The 12943-nt window shown below is 41.9% G+C and overlaps 1 protein-coding gene and 1 long non-coding RNA gene across 8 annotated transcripts in view; one reads left to right on the forward strand and one right to left on the reverse strand.

The window, feature by feature from the left end:
- LOC310762482 overlaps positions 1 to 12943 on the forward strand; it is a 46035-nt gene that overhangs the window by 23684 nt on the left and 9408 nt on the right. The window contains exons 2-3 of one of the 2 annotated variants that reach the window (XR_014548010.1): positions 745 to 809; positions 5101 to 5166. This is a non-coding gene — a long non-coding RNA (uncharacterized lncRNA). Of the gene's footprint in view, positions 1 to 44; positions 5167 to 12943 lie in introns of those variants that run through there. The other variant, XR_014548009.1, reaches the window with a different exon arrangement.
- LOC310762313 (uncharacterized protein) overlaps positions 1944 to 12943 on the reverse strand; it is a 221115-nt gene continuing 210115 nt past the window's right edge. For all 6 annotated transcript variants that reach the window (XM_083613042.1, XM_083613044.1, XM_083613043.1 and 3 more), the window contains 3 exons: positions 12751 to 12879; positions 8225 to 8353; positions 1944 to 6893 (listed from right to left, as the gene is read on the reverse strand). In XM_083613042.1, the coding sequence (XP_083469168.1) occupies positions 6802 to 6893; positions 8225 to 8353; positions 12751 to 12879 (350 nt within the window). In that variant the 3' untranslated portion in view covers positions 1944 to 6801. The remainder of the gene's footprint in view (positions 6894 to 8224; positions 8354 to 12750; positions 12880 to 12943) is intronic.

The raw sequence follows: 12943 nt of genomic DNA on the forward strand, positions 1-12943 counted from the left end.
CTCCCTACTGGTGATAACATTGCCAAAGAACCAAAGAGAAAGAGTTTGTCTGTCTGAAGTGTTAGGATGCTCTTGATGCGAATTATAAAAAAGCCGTATATGGCAAACAGGCTGCATCACGGTCAAAATGTTCCACACTGTATTAATTTCCATCAGTCTAAAGCTTGTATCTAAAGTAGCCCTAAATCTCTTATTCCACTAGCACAAGGGTTTATCCTTTGCACAATGGGAAAATTCCTTCCCCTGCACCCCCCTCCAATGTGTTCTGGGTCTTCTTTCCCCCCACCCCGGGCAAACCTCCAGAGCAGATTTGGAGAGGGTCCTGGGTGTGGTCTGGCGGAAGGAGGGGGGAGGTCTGTATCGTAGCGGTAAATCCTTGCACTAATGGAACTAGGGTATTGGATACCAGCCTATATCTAGAGAAATGCAGCTGGTTTCAAAATGTACATGATTTCTCATGTACACAATAAGTTGACAATGAACACTCCTGTGAATGAGTAGAATATGATTTAAAACAAACAAACAAACAAACAAACAAACTGATGGCTGCACATTAGCCTGGGAAAGTAATTCCCTAAATGTTTTAATTGTTTTTACATACTCACAAGCATGTCATCTCTTAAGAATGGGATGAAACTTCTCATACGAATGAGCTGGCACTTGTTTTCTCGGTGCGCTGCTCTGTTGTTTGTAATTATGTTTGGCTGCATTAAACTGTTCCTTTCTATCTTTAAAATTCTAAAGCCTCCAGATGCAGCAGTGAAATCTACATGGAAGCACAGAGAATTATAAGACAGCCAGATTTCATGGTAAGCAGCCTCAAAGCAACTACATTTTGAGGTGTCAAACTGTAGGGAGGGAGGGATCTGTCAATTTTAGTTTTCTAATCTTAAGTTCAGTTGCTCGCATTTCAACATAAATTTGCATTTTTTTAAAAAAAACCCCAGCCGTCGTGAAAAATTATCAACAATTTTTTTAAAGCCCTCAGGAAAATTGTCAGCATTTTAGTACAAGTTTCTCATAAAACATATTTTTGTATACCATAATGACTAATACATTTCTGCAAGCAACTTCCTCATACGCAATACATTTTGGCATGTTAGTTTATATGAAGTTTTATGCACACTTGCATCTAATAGATGCATTTTTGTACACAATATTTGGTTGGACAACTGCGTCGGCAAATTCAGAGAAGTGCAAATTTCAAAGTATAGCTGCATTTCTGTTTGTGTATTGTTTCAGGTAGTTCTAATTAGGTAGGTTTGCTTTAAGATATGAACCAAGTCAAATTTCTCCTATCTCCCCCACATCAGAGTAAAAATTTGCAAAGACGGGTGGAGCACAATGTGCTGCAAACTGACTTTTAAAGAACTGTATCTGAAGCAAACACAGACTGTCCAGTTCTCCCTTCCCTTGTCTTGCAATATATTACTATGACAGCACAATGGAAAGTGTAATTTCCAGTGAGAACTGAAACCCGAGTGAAGTGTTAAAATGAGAGAAAGGATGTCAAACCTTGCTAAAGAGATGCTTGGAATAATAAGGTGGGAAAGGTATGTGCTTTCTGAGAGAGAAAAAAACGATGTTCTTGTGAACACAAATACATACACACTTACTGGGTGGTATTCAAACAACTTTTACTCAAGTAGACTCACTGAAATTAATAGACTTAATTTAGTCATGCTCATTAATTTCAATAGGTCTGCCCTGAGTAAGTGTTAGTTGAATACCACCCACACAATTTGGTACAAAATTCAAAACTGCTGAGGGGACCCTCTTGGTAGCTCTGCTCAGGATGAATTTGTACCTCTGGTTTAGCATTTCTGAAGCAAAATGTAATGTTCCAATACTCCAGCATGGTATGTATTTTACAAGAGGCATCATAGCATTCACTGATTTCGAGAAGCTTTCAAAACTAATCAGTAAGCAAAATGATTGTATCCAGGCACATTTGTAATATATTTTACTGTTTTCATTGCTGGCACTATGCTAAGACCATTTTAGAAGAAAATTCATGGAGTAGTCGTATAAAACAGAGTATAAACAAGTCTGTTAACATTTATGGCACATTTATGAAATATAAAATATACATTATATATCCCCCATGCAAACAAAATATGCATAATAGCTACCTGGGCAGATTCTACATGTCAATGTAATATACTAGCCAATATTTTAACCCATACGCAGCACAAGCCTATGCACACTTCCTTCAGAGAAAGCCCCATTGAACTCAATGATATTTACTTCCAAGTAAACATGCATAGGATTCTGCAGCCAATCTCCTCCTCTGGTATTTTGACTAACAGGGAGAAAGCCCATGAATAAACTGACATAAAAAGTCATTTGCAGGTCAACTTTTTTTTTTAAAAAAACCACATTTCATAAAAAAATAGTTTGCTGTTTACTCCAATACTTATTTCCCCATTTATAGCCTACCCCGAAACTGGAAAAATAAAATGATCACATTTACAGTACATATTTACAATCCCAAATTCAAAAAGTTGGTTAGAGAAGTGTAACAATGGACATGTCTTAGGAATTATGACTGATCGAAGTTTGTTTTTTGGTCAGGGTGTTGCTCTAAACAAATTTCAAGCTATATATGTTCAGGGCGACTGACTGCAAACCAGAATGCATATCTTGCCCTCTGTGCATCTATTTTGGAGTATGTAAACCAGTGAATGGCCACTGGTAAAATCAATAGCTTAGTATTTTTCTTGCATTGGAGGGCATTCAGAGATAATGGGAGCAGGGCTAGCTGCAGAGGTTGCAAATGTGTGGAGAGCTTATGGAGGAACAGCTACAGCTGTTCACTTCAGGCATCTGTATTCAATCCATGGATTGTGAAGGGTTGGGACCAGAACCAGCAACAATGCCTCACTTTCTCTTCCTCGACAAGAGTAACAAGTGAAAAGGGATGTGGACTTACTTAAAGCCATGGTTTATTTATTTATTTATAATTTTTTTAAGGAATGGCTTTTGCCATTTCTCAACAGGCTTGAAACAACAAATCAGACCTTTCGTTGGGCAAAGCTACACACGACCCTGATTATCATTTTTCTATCTTGAGGAGGAATCCCAAATCCATTTCTCCTTCTCTTCCTGTAACATTTAATATGGAAAACAGATGATAGCTATGCCACCTCCTTGCACAGCTCATTGTCACCCCCTTATAGCATTTAGTAATGAGGAGCAAGGACCAGAAGGAACTGCTCTGCTAGCTTCCTGGAAGGTGGGGTTGCCGTGGGTTCCTAGAAGGGAGAGGCAAAGGGAAGGTTGGTGTGGTGCAAATTCACCAGCAGGAGTGCTTAGCTGGCTCTGCCAGTGCGTCTGCACCACACCAACCTCCCTGCCACCTCACAGGGAGAGACTCACCTCCTGGGAAGATAGCATAGTAGCTCTGTCTCACCCAGGGAGCTGCTTCTGGCAACATTAGAGAAATCATGACTACGTAGTGTGCCACATTCCCCATTTTAAATGTTACAGAGTAAAAGCGGGGAAGGAGGAGGCTTTGCTGTTTTTGATGGTAGTCTGTGTTCTGCCTCGTGTGGAAAAATAATGACCAATCTTACACAGTGTTGAACAGATTCAAAATGTTTCAGGGGCATGCATAGAATTCTCTTCACAGGAGAATTAACATGTACCCAGAGCTGTTAAAGTTCATTAAGTAAATATTACCTGGTAGATAGCTTCAGTGAAAGTCACCTCATTCTCCCCTTTATAGCTGCCTTGTCAAAGAGCAGGAGAAAATAACACTGAACCCCAATCCAGGCAAAGTTTATCATGCTAAAGTGATGCAACTTGCTTGTCCCAGCCATTCCAACGGGACTTAAATGTGACTTCCTTTGGGTTAGGGCAGTTGAATGGAAGCTCACAATCGGCTGTGAGTAGCTAAGCACTAAGTATGCACCAGGTGCCAAACTAAACAGAAAAGTGTCAGGGACAGGGCAGAAAAGCTGGTCAGAGGAACTTACAGCCTGTTAAGGATGAAGGAGTGAGCAATGTAACAGTTAAAAGATGGGCAGGTCTTTCTGAACTCACAAGTCAAACCCCAGAAGCTCTTCCAGCTTCGAATCCATGAAACCAGACGGGGGCATTTTGTGGGATTTGGGCGGTACCACTGAATCTTTTATCCAATTTAACCTGATACGCCCAATTACTTAAGGGTTTATCCACAAAGTGATTTTACCATGTCAACGATGTGTGGCTGTGCTGTCAGAATGTGCCCCCATGTGGTGCAAACTGGTATTTTATGACAGCAGAATGGATATTTGGTTGTCGTGGTTTACTCTGTTGTGGCAAAACATACCGGCTTGCACCCCTGAGATTTGCTCAGACATAAATGAACATGGTAAAGTTACTTGGTAGTGACTTTTCACACCTCCGTAAAGAATGTGAGAATTGGGCTTTCAGTTGGGCATCTCTATAGTGAGTTCGTTAGTTGTAATTAATTGCTTGTTTGTTGTACTACCAAATTTCTCGTTATTCCTCCTGTCTGCCTCAGAAGGGACCCCCTGTGCTATGCTTTGTGCTAGAGACAGATAGAAGCAACTGCTGGCCTTGTAAGTTTTAAATAAAAAACGGGATAACAGCAATTGTTGTTTCTTTGTCCTAGCATCCCTCTTGGCCCAACCTGAAACCAATTTTGCATCAAGTCCAGTCTAGTCTAATTAAGTCCACATGACACCTGCACTCTGTTTTGGCTAGTAAAAAAAAAAAAGGCATACTTTGGGGCTTCTCCATCATGTCCAGATTCTGCCCCAACCACCTTTTAGATTTTTGTTGTTTTGCAAATTACCTTGTGAAACGATGGTCCTGAAAAACTGTACAGTGGTACCTCTGGATGCGAACGTCAGACGCAACTTTGTGTCTGGTGCTTCGCCGCTTCCGCACATGCATGTGACGTCATTTTGAGCGTCTGCGCATGCGCGAGCGGCGATACCCAGAAGTAACGTGCTCTGTTACTTCCGGGTCACTGCGGAGCGCAACCCGAAATTATTTAAGCTGAAGCATATTCATCTCAAATTATGACTGTATTCTGTTATGAAAAATAAAATCAAAAACCAACATTTACTACCAATATTGTTTTCTTTCTAGTTCTGCAAGGCACAGTGGTTTCAGAAGCACTTTGTGGGCGTGGTTTCTATCTGGAATTTCTGAATGGTGAGAGAACTTGCAACAGAGGAAAAACCTCTAATCTATCTAGAGCAGGGATGGAGAAACCCATGGTCCTTCAGATGCCACTGGACTGCAACTTCCATCATTCATTGGCCAGGCTGGCTGGGGCTGAAGGGAGTCCCACAACACTTGGAGGACCACCGGCTCCTCATCTCTGCTCTAGAGCTTTATCTCTGTTGATGGAAAGTGATAGCATCTGTATCCCCAGTGCATAACCAGGCAAATAGGAGTGGTTAATTTAATCATTGATGAAGTGCAGATTGCTAGGTATTCAATGGTTAATTAGTGTTGAGCAGCTTTTTCAAGCTGAGTCATAAATCTATTATTCTTAACTGGAGAAGAGCCATAGCTCGGTGATAGAGCATCTGCCTTGCATGCAGAAAGTGCCAGGTTCAACCCCTGGCATCTCCAGGTTGGGCTGGGTGTGGGCCTTGCCTGAAAATTGCTGGAGAGCGGCTCCCAGTCAGCGTAGACAACACTGAGTTAGATGGACCAATGGCCTGCCTCAGTACAGTGGTACCTCGGGGTTAAGTACTTAATTCGTTCCGGAGGTCCGTTCTTAACCTGAAACTGTTCTTAACCTGAAGCACCACTTTAGCTAATGGGGCCTCCCGCTGCTGACGCGCCGCCGGAGCACGATTTCTGTTCTCATCCTGAAGCAAAGTTCTTAACCCGAGGTAACATTTCTGGGTTAGCGGAGTCTGTAACCTGAAGCGTATGTAACCTGAAGCGTATGTAACCCGAGGTACCACTGTATATGGCTCTCTATGCTGGTTCTTGGAGTTATTTCAGCAACTACAACAAGTTTGTCTTTTCATATTAATGCCTCAATTCAAAGATTTAACACAGACTAATTTGTATATATGTCTTTTTTAAAAATCAGAAGTTTCATCCCTCGCACTTATTCCCATTTATAACTCCTAAGGTCATGATCTGCCTCTTCCCTTGCAGTCTTATCTGTATCAAAAGCGTCACCTCCCAAGTTTAATGAGCTGGATAGGCACTCATATTAATATTGGTTTTGTGTGTGTGTGTGTGTGTGTGCCTGCTTCTGCATGCAGATCTGCCTGGCTGAATTGGGGGGAAATACTTTTCTTCTGCCAAATATTTGCTGCCGTTGAAACAATGGCTACTATTTGCTCTGAAAATATGTTCCTTCCTTAAGCACAGCTTGAATAATAAGGCTTGATAAAGGCAGATTACTGAGTAACAGTATTAATATTATTTTTTTTTAAAAAAAGTATTAAAAGCCTATAAAGATTCCTCTTGGTGGAATTTTTTTAATAAACAAGGGTTTGGAATATTTATGTTCAAGTAATGATTTATCTTAGTTGGTTGATGACAGGGATGAGAAGATTTCTGCATTTTGTGGGCATAAAAACACAGGACTGACACTTGGAAAGGATACCGAGAGTGGATTAATCAGGAGGAAGCAGGAGGAGGTCAAGAATAAATAAACAGAACAGAGTTTAAAAGTTTTAAGAGGGACCCAGCTACTTAATGGATACTGTAGACCTGCACAAAGAAGTGTGAATTTTCCAGTCCAGTTCAAGCAGAAATGAATAGCAGCTCTCATTTCCAAAGTTAAATACCATCTGTGCATATAAAACAGTTCATTCATTAGTCCAAGTGTTCCCTTTGTGGCAGTCTTGAAAAAGTATTCTCTTTCTCTTGAGTGTGTTCTTCATAAGACAGAAGTTTCGGAGGGCCACCTAGAGAATTACAGATAAACACACTTAGAAGGTTGCATAATACATCTTTGATGAGATTTAACACAGATTATAGTTTATACTCTATCTAATAAATAAAGGGGTGTATGCAATGTTAGGAGAAGGCTTGGACTGGCTGGCTAAAGCAGGTGGGGGTAGCTGATGCGTCCCAAACCCTTGGTGAGTTAGGGACTTCCCTGCATGCCAGATAGGCTCCAATAGATTGAGCGGACAAGACCAATAGTGGACCCAACAGTCAAGAAGGCAGTTTCTGCACATTCTGTAGAAGAAAGTAAGGGGCGGGCAGGTCTCATCAACCTGGGAAGGTAGCCCATCTAAGAGAAGGAAAACTTTGATTCTAAACCTCCGCTACAGTGGTCATCACCCACATCTTATGGCAGTGGATATATATATATATGTATGCATGTATTTATAACAGCATTTCTATACTGTCATAAAATATCAAAGTGGTGTACAACAATGCACACTCTGTATGCTCAATGTACAGTAATGTAAACTTCGGGTTGCGAAAGCGGCAAACCCGAAAGTATTTTTCTGGGTTTTGCCGCATGTGCGCGCTATCACGCCATGTGCGTGCGCAAAAGCGGCACCTCTGGCTATGTATTTTTTGGAGTGTGCACGGACCCCCGGAACAAATTAAATTTGTATCCAGAGGGTCCACTGTATATAAGTGTAGAGATGCAAAAAATAAAAAACTGTTGCAGGATATCATTGGTGTTATTTCACCCTGTGAGTGAGGGAGCTAAAAACAAAACGTTGGCATCAAAGACAGGAGTTGGTGCTCCGATGTGGATTCTACTTCATATGCAAAACATATACCATATTTTTTGCTCTATAAGACTCACTTTTTCCCTCCTAAAAAGTAAGGGGAAATGTGTGTGCGTCTTATGGAGTGAATGCAGGCTGCGCAGCTATCCCAGAAGCCAGAACAGCAAGAGGGATTGCTGCTTTCACTGCACAGTGATCCCTCTTGCTGTTCTGCCTTCTGAGATTCAGAATATTTTTTTTCTTGTTTTCCTCCTCCAAAAACTAGGTGCGTCTTGTGGTCTGGTGCGTCTTATAGAGCGAAAAATACGGTACATGCAGTTGAGCGCTGGATTTGGCCTGGAAGAAGGACTGAGGGGACAATATAAGTAGACTGACCATTGCTACAACCTCTAACCTGCAGTATTAGCAGTGGACTAAGACTGCATGGCTGCCACTGGTTGTTTGCAGAGCATAGCCCCCAGCCTGCAATATGGGCAGTGAACTACACTGCAGCGTGTTGTATCTTACTCCGCCCAGACTATTTCTTGCAGGCTCTCTACAGTTACCTTCTTTGCAAGATGGTCCCATCCATTTGTAGAGACAAGTGCATTTGCCATTTCGCACATCGCATTGGGATTTATTGGCACATTGGCACCGCTGAGAGCAGTTGGGGCCATATTTGCCTGGCCCACATTCTGCAAGAGACAGCAAATGTTTATGTCAGAGAGTTTTAATTTTTAGTTTTTACTATCCCCTCTCCATCACCACTGCCACTCACCCCACCAGAAATGCTTTAAAACAGAGCGGGAGAGAACAAGAAAATAAAGTAGGCATGCTAGGAAATAAGGAAACGTCGGATTCTTCTCTTACTCTTAATCAACAATTTATCAGCATTTAATCTGTAATATGAATGGTTTGCAGCCAATCAGTTGATTTAATCTAAAGATATTCCCACTTTGCAATGCTTCAGGGAAGGTGAGAGGATTCTTAGGAGAGAAGATATTCATAAATATGAAGATATTTACTCTTCCATTTTTTATTTTTTAAAGAAGATGGCAATGACTCCAATCCAGTGGAGGATGTCACTAGCGGAAAGGAGAGAGGCAATTCTCACTTATTCCTCTTTTGCTTGGCAGAATCCCATGCCTAAACTGTTCCAGAGAGTTGAACTTTCAGGAGGAATGGAGCGTTGGGGGAAGGCGGAATTGTCAAAAATCACTTTCCCCCCTCCACCCTCTGCTAATGAGAGCCTTCACTGGATTGGAGCACAAGCAACATTAATTTAATTAAACAAGTATATCCTCCCTTTTGTCAATATTGCCCTCAGAATAGGGAAAAGAACTAAAAGAATAAAGACACCCCCCAAAAAATAGCAACCCTAAACAGCTTAAAACAATAAAACATTTAAAAAAAAATCACACTAAACATATAAAAGTGGCAGAAACAAAAATAAACATGCATTAGTGATGCAGAAGACTAATAGCAATCTGGTGGCAGGTCTGAGAGCATGAAAGTGCAATTGTCCGGTATAATTAAGATGTGTGCCTTGTGAGCCTTTTTTAGGAACAGCCTTTTGCAAATGAGCACAGAGAAGAAGGCCCTGCTCTGTCTTCAGAACTTGGGGGGGGGGGGGCAGCCAGAGAAGGACTTCCAATTATGACCTCAGTACAAAAACAGGTTCATGTGGGACTGAAGGGCAGGTGAATGGGTAGGTGTTGCTTTTTTAATAGCTTCCATGCTTGGTTATGTGAAAGAGTTGGGTCTCCGTAATTCTCATTACTGATTAAATTTAAGGTGGGTGGGTGGGCGGGTGCCTGATGAATTCAATTTCTGTGAATTCTGATGCAAACAGAATTTATCTGCACCTCTCAGACTGATGTGCGGATCAGAAACGACCCTTCAGTAGTTCCACTTCTTCAAATTCTGCAGACCTCAGCTCACTCAATGTACCCACACAATGTTTAAAAATATGCATTCTGTAGTAAGATTGGTCTAAAAATGCACATAATGAGACCCGTTTGTTGAGGCATATTTAGATATTAATTTTTAACAAAAAACATTGCAGATGTGGAAACGAGATAAAGCAAGCTTATGAATAAACCTAAGAAGACTTACATGGACTGAACTGACCATGTCTGCTGCAGGGTGCTCATTAATGAAAACCTCCATCATTCTACTACTACATATTCCCATAGACACTTTCTCTCACCTGGACTGTGATAAAAGACAATAGACCTTTTCTTTACACCATCTGAGCTATTACATAACCAAAAGCAATTTGCTGGGCAGTTAGGATCGCTTCCCCCCACCGGGAGAATTCTTTAGTCCTATTCAGACACTTCAGTTCTTTCAATTAAGGGAACGTTGTGAGACAGGCTCTTGCAAACACCTCTGGGCCTGATTTTAATTTAAGTAATAACCACATTTTCATGTTCATAACAATGTGTATTTAAGACATCTGTTTGAAAGTCTGCAATGTTAATTTAGCAGAAAAAAGCAACCTAATAAAAAACCTCCTATATATTCTCTTGCTTTTTTTTTTAATTAACATTATGGTTGTTTAATGGGTGCTTTACCAGAGTTCAAATTAAAATCAGGCCTTTTATCTTTATAGCTGCTGCACAGTCACAGCTGCTCATGGTTATATCACAGATGAACTCGGCCTAATTGAAAATAAAAATGCAAATAAAACCAAACCCATAACAGCTTTTTAAGCTTTGGGGGTTGCACAGACTGTTTCGAAGAAAATAAAAGTGACTTCTACTTTTCTTTCCTTTTTTTCTGTTTTTTCCCCAAGGAGTACAAAACTTCACTCTTATTTTTTGTGCTGAGCTTCCCCCTTGTGTTCCCCAGTTGTCTAAACAAAAACACTATCTAGCTGGAAAAGCTCTCTGCATTCAAGTAGCCTTACTCATTGTACTGTGTGGTCCCTATTCAAACCACAAGAACTGAAAGATTGGAATCTTGAGCAGGGAATGGGGCAAGCTAGGAAGAGAGTCATTTCCTTTCTTTTAGGCTCTTGGGTTGGAGCAAATTCCGCGTTTCCAACATCCTGGGGCACTTCATTCACACTGGCTGTATTTGAAAGCATACCATGCCATTTCCCTTCTGGGTTGTGGATCTTGAACTTGTAAGCAACAGGCTGTTTTCCATCCCTTTATAGTCGGGACCACATTTCAACAGTGTATTGTTGCTTCGAGTGGAGACCATCTGGGTTTACACCCAGTGTAAACATTAAATAAGCCTTAAGGCTTGTAATGATGGGACCTCTGCAGCTTCCTTACGATTTTCCCTGACTATAGCTACTCTCAGGAAAAGAAAATCTGCTTGAGAATAAATCATGATTGCAAAGTTCACAGATATTCTCTCTGATTAATCCAAAAAGCCAAGATGAGAGTAACCGCTTGAGTTGAGGGTGGATGGAAGAGTCTGTGGCAAAGGAATGGCCACTTCCTAAGACCTGCTTGGCTCACATAAGCCAGGGAAGTGTGTGTTGGTTCCATAAAATCACAGTAGGAAGGGACCCCAAGGGTCATCTAGTCCAACCCCCTGCAATGCAGGAATCTCAGCTAAAGCATCCATGGCAGATGACCATCCAACCTCTGCTTAGAAACCTCCAAGGAAGGAGAGTCCGCCACCTCTCCTGGGAGTCTGTTCCGATGCTGAACAGCTCTTCCTGTTGGAAAGTTTTTTTCCTGAATGTTTAGTCGGAATCTCCTTTCTTGCAACTTGAAGCCATTGGTTTGAGTCCTGCCCTCCAGAGCAGGAGAAAACAAGTATGTTCCTTCTTCCATGTGACAGCCCTTAAGATATTTGAAGATGGCTATCATATCTCCTCTCAGTCTCCTCTTTTCCAGGCTAAACATACCCAGCTCCTGCAAGTGTTCCTCATAAGGCTTAGTTCCCAGACCCTTGATCATCTTGGTTGCCCTCCTCTGCACACATTCCAGCTTGTCAACATCCTTCTTAAATTGTGATGCCCAGAATTGGACACAGTATTCTAAGTGTGGTCTGACTAAGGCAGAATAGAGTGGTACTATTACTTCCTTTGATCTGGACACTATACTTCTGTTGATGCAACCTAGAATAGCATTAGGGTTTTTTTTTTTGCTGCTGCATCACACTGTCGACTCATCTTAAGCTTGTGGTCCACCAAGACCCTTAGATCCTTTTCACATATACTGCAGTGGCAAGGAAAAAAAACTGTACCAGTTTCAGGGCTAGTGCACCCACACCCCTTTTTGAGAGGGTGATAGGGGAATGAGGCTATGCATCTGGTGGACCCAAAGCCTCTCACAGTATAACCCCCACTGTCCTGTTTGGGCCTACTACCACCCTTATTAGGGACGCAGGTGGCGCTGTGGTCTAAACCACTGAGCCTAGGGCTTGCTGATTGGAAGGTTGGCAGCTCGAATCCCTGCGACAGGGTGAGCTCCCGTTGCTCTGTCCCTGCTCCTGCCAACCTAGCAGTTCGAAAGCACGTCAAAGTGCAATTAGATAAATAGGTACCGCTCCAGCGGGAAGGTTTTGCCAGAAGTGGCTTAGTCATGCTGGCCACATGACCCGGAAAAACTGCGGACAAACGTCGGCTCCCTCAGCCAGTAAAGTGAGATGAGAGCCGCAACCCCAGAGTTGTTCGCGACAGGACTTAACTGTCAGAGGTCCTTTACCTTTACTTTTACCACCCTTATTATTGTCCAGTTCTGAGGGCCTTCTGCTGATCCCCTCACTGAGAGAAGTGAAGTTACAGGGTTGCAAAAAGCAGCTTGTGGGTGCCATTTTGAATAAAAAAAATGGCCAGCGTGAAAAGGGTTAAGCAGTACCTCCCCATCAGGAAGGGGAAAGGGCAATTCAGTCAGGACACTGTTACATGTGTCTGCTGTGTAAGATCATTTAATTTCAGCATGTTCCTTATTTGTTTATTTAAATGTGTGGAGCAGTAAAAAATGGCAGCCTCCTCGAATCTGCAGCCTTAGGTGGTACAGTCTATTCTACCACTTCAGGATGTCTATTCTACCACTTCAGGACGTTGCTCTGCTTCATACCAGCAACAGGGAAAAGAAAATGTATTAGTTTTGTTCCAGGATCTTACCAACATCACACCTGTCCCCAGTTGTGCCAGGTGGGCAAAAGCACTTTCCAGTAACTGGGTCACACCGAGTTGATCCTGCACACTCACAATGATGTTTGCATTTGTCTCCAAACATTCCAGCTGGACAACCTGAAAAAGTAGAGCATTAGCATATGCAATATATATATATTGCCGTTGTAGGAAAGACAATGCA

This window comes from Podarcis filfolensis (assembly GCF_964270895.1).
Source record: "Podarcis filfolensis genome assembly, chromosome: 5".
Lineage (NCBI taxonomy): Eukaryota > Metazoa > Chordata > Lepidosauria > Squamata > Lacertidae > Podarcis > Podarcis filfolensis.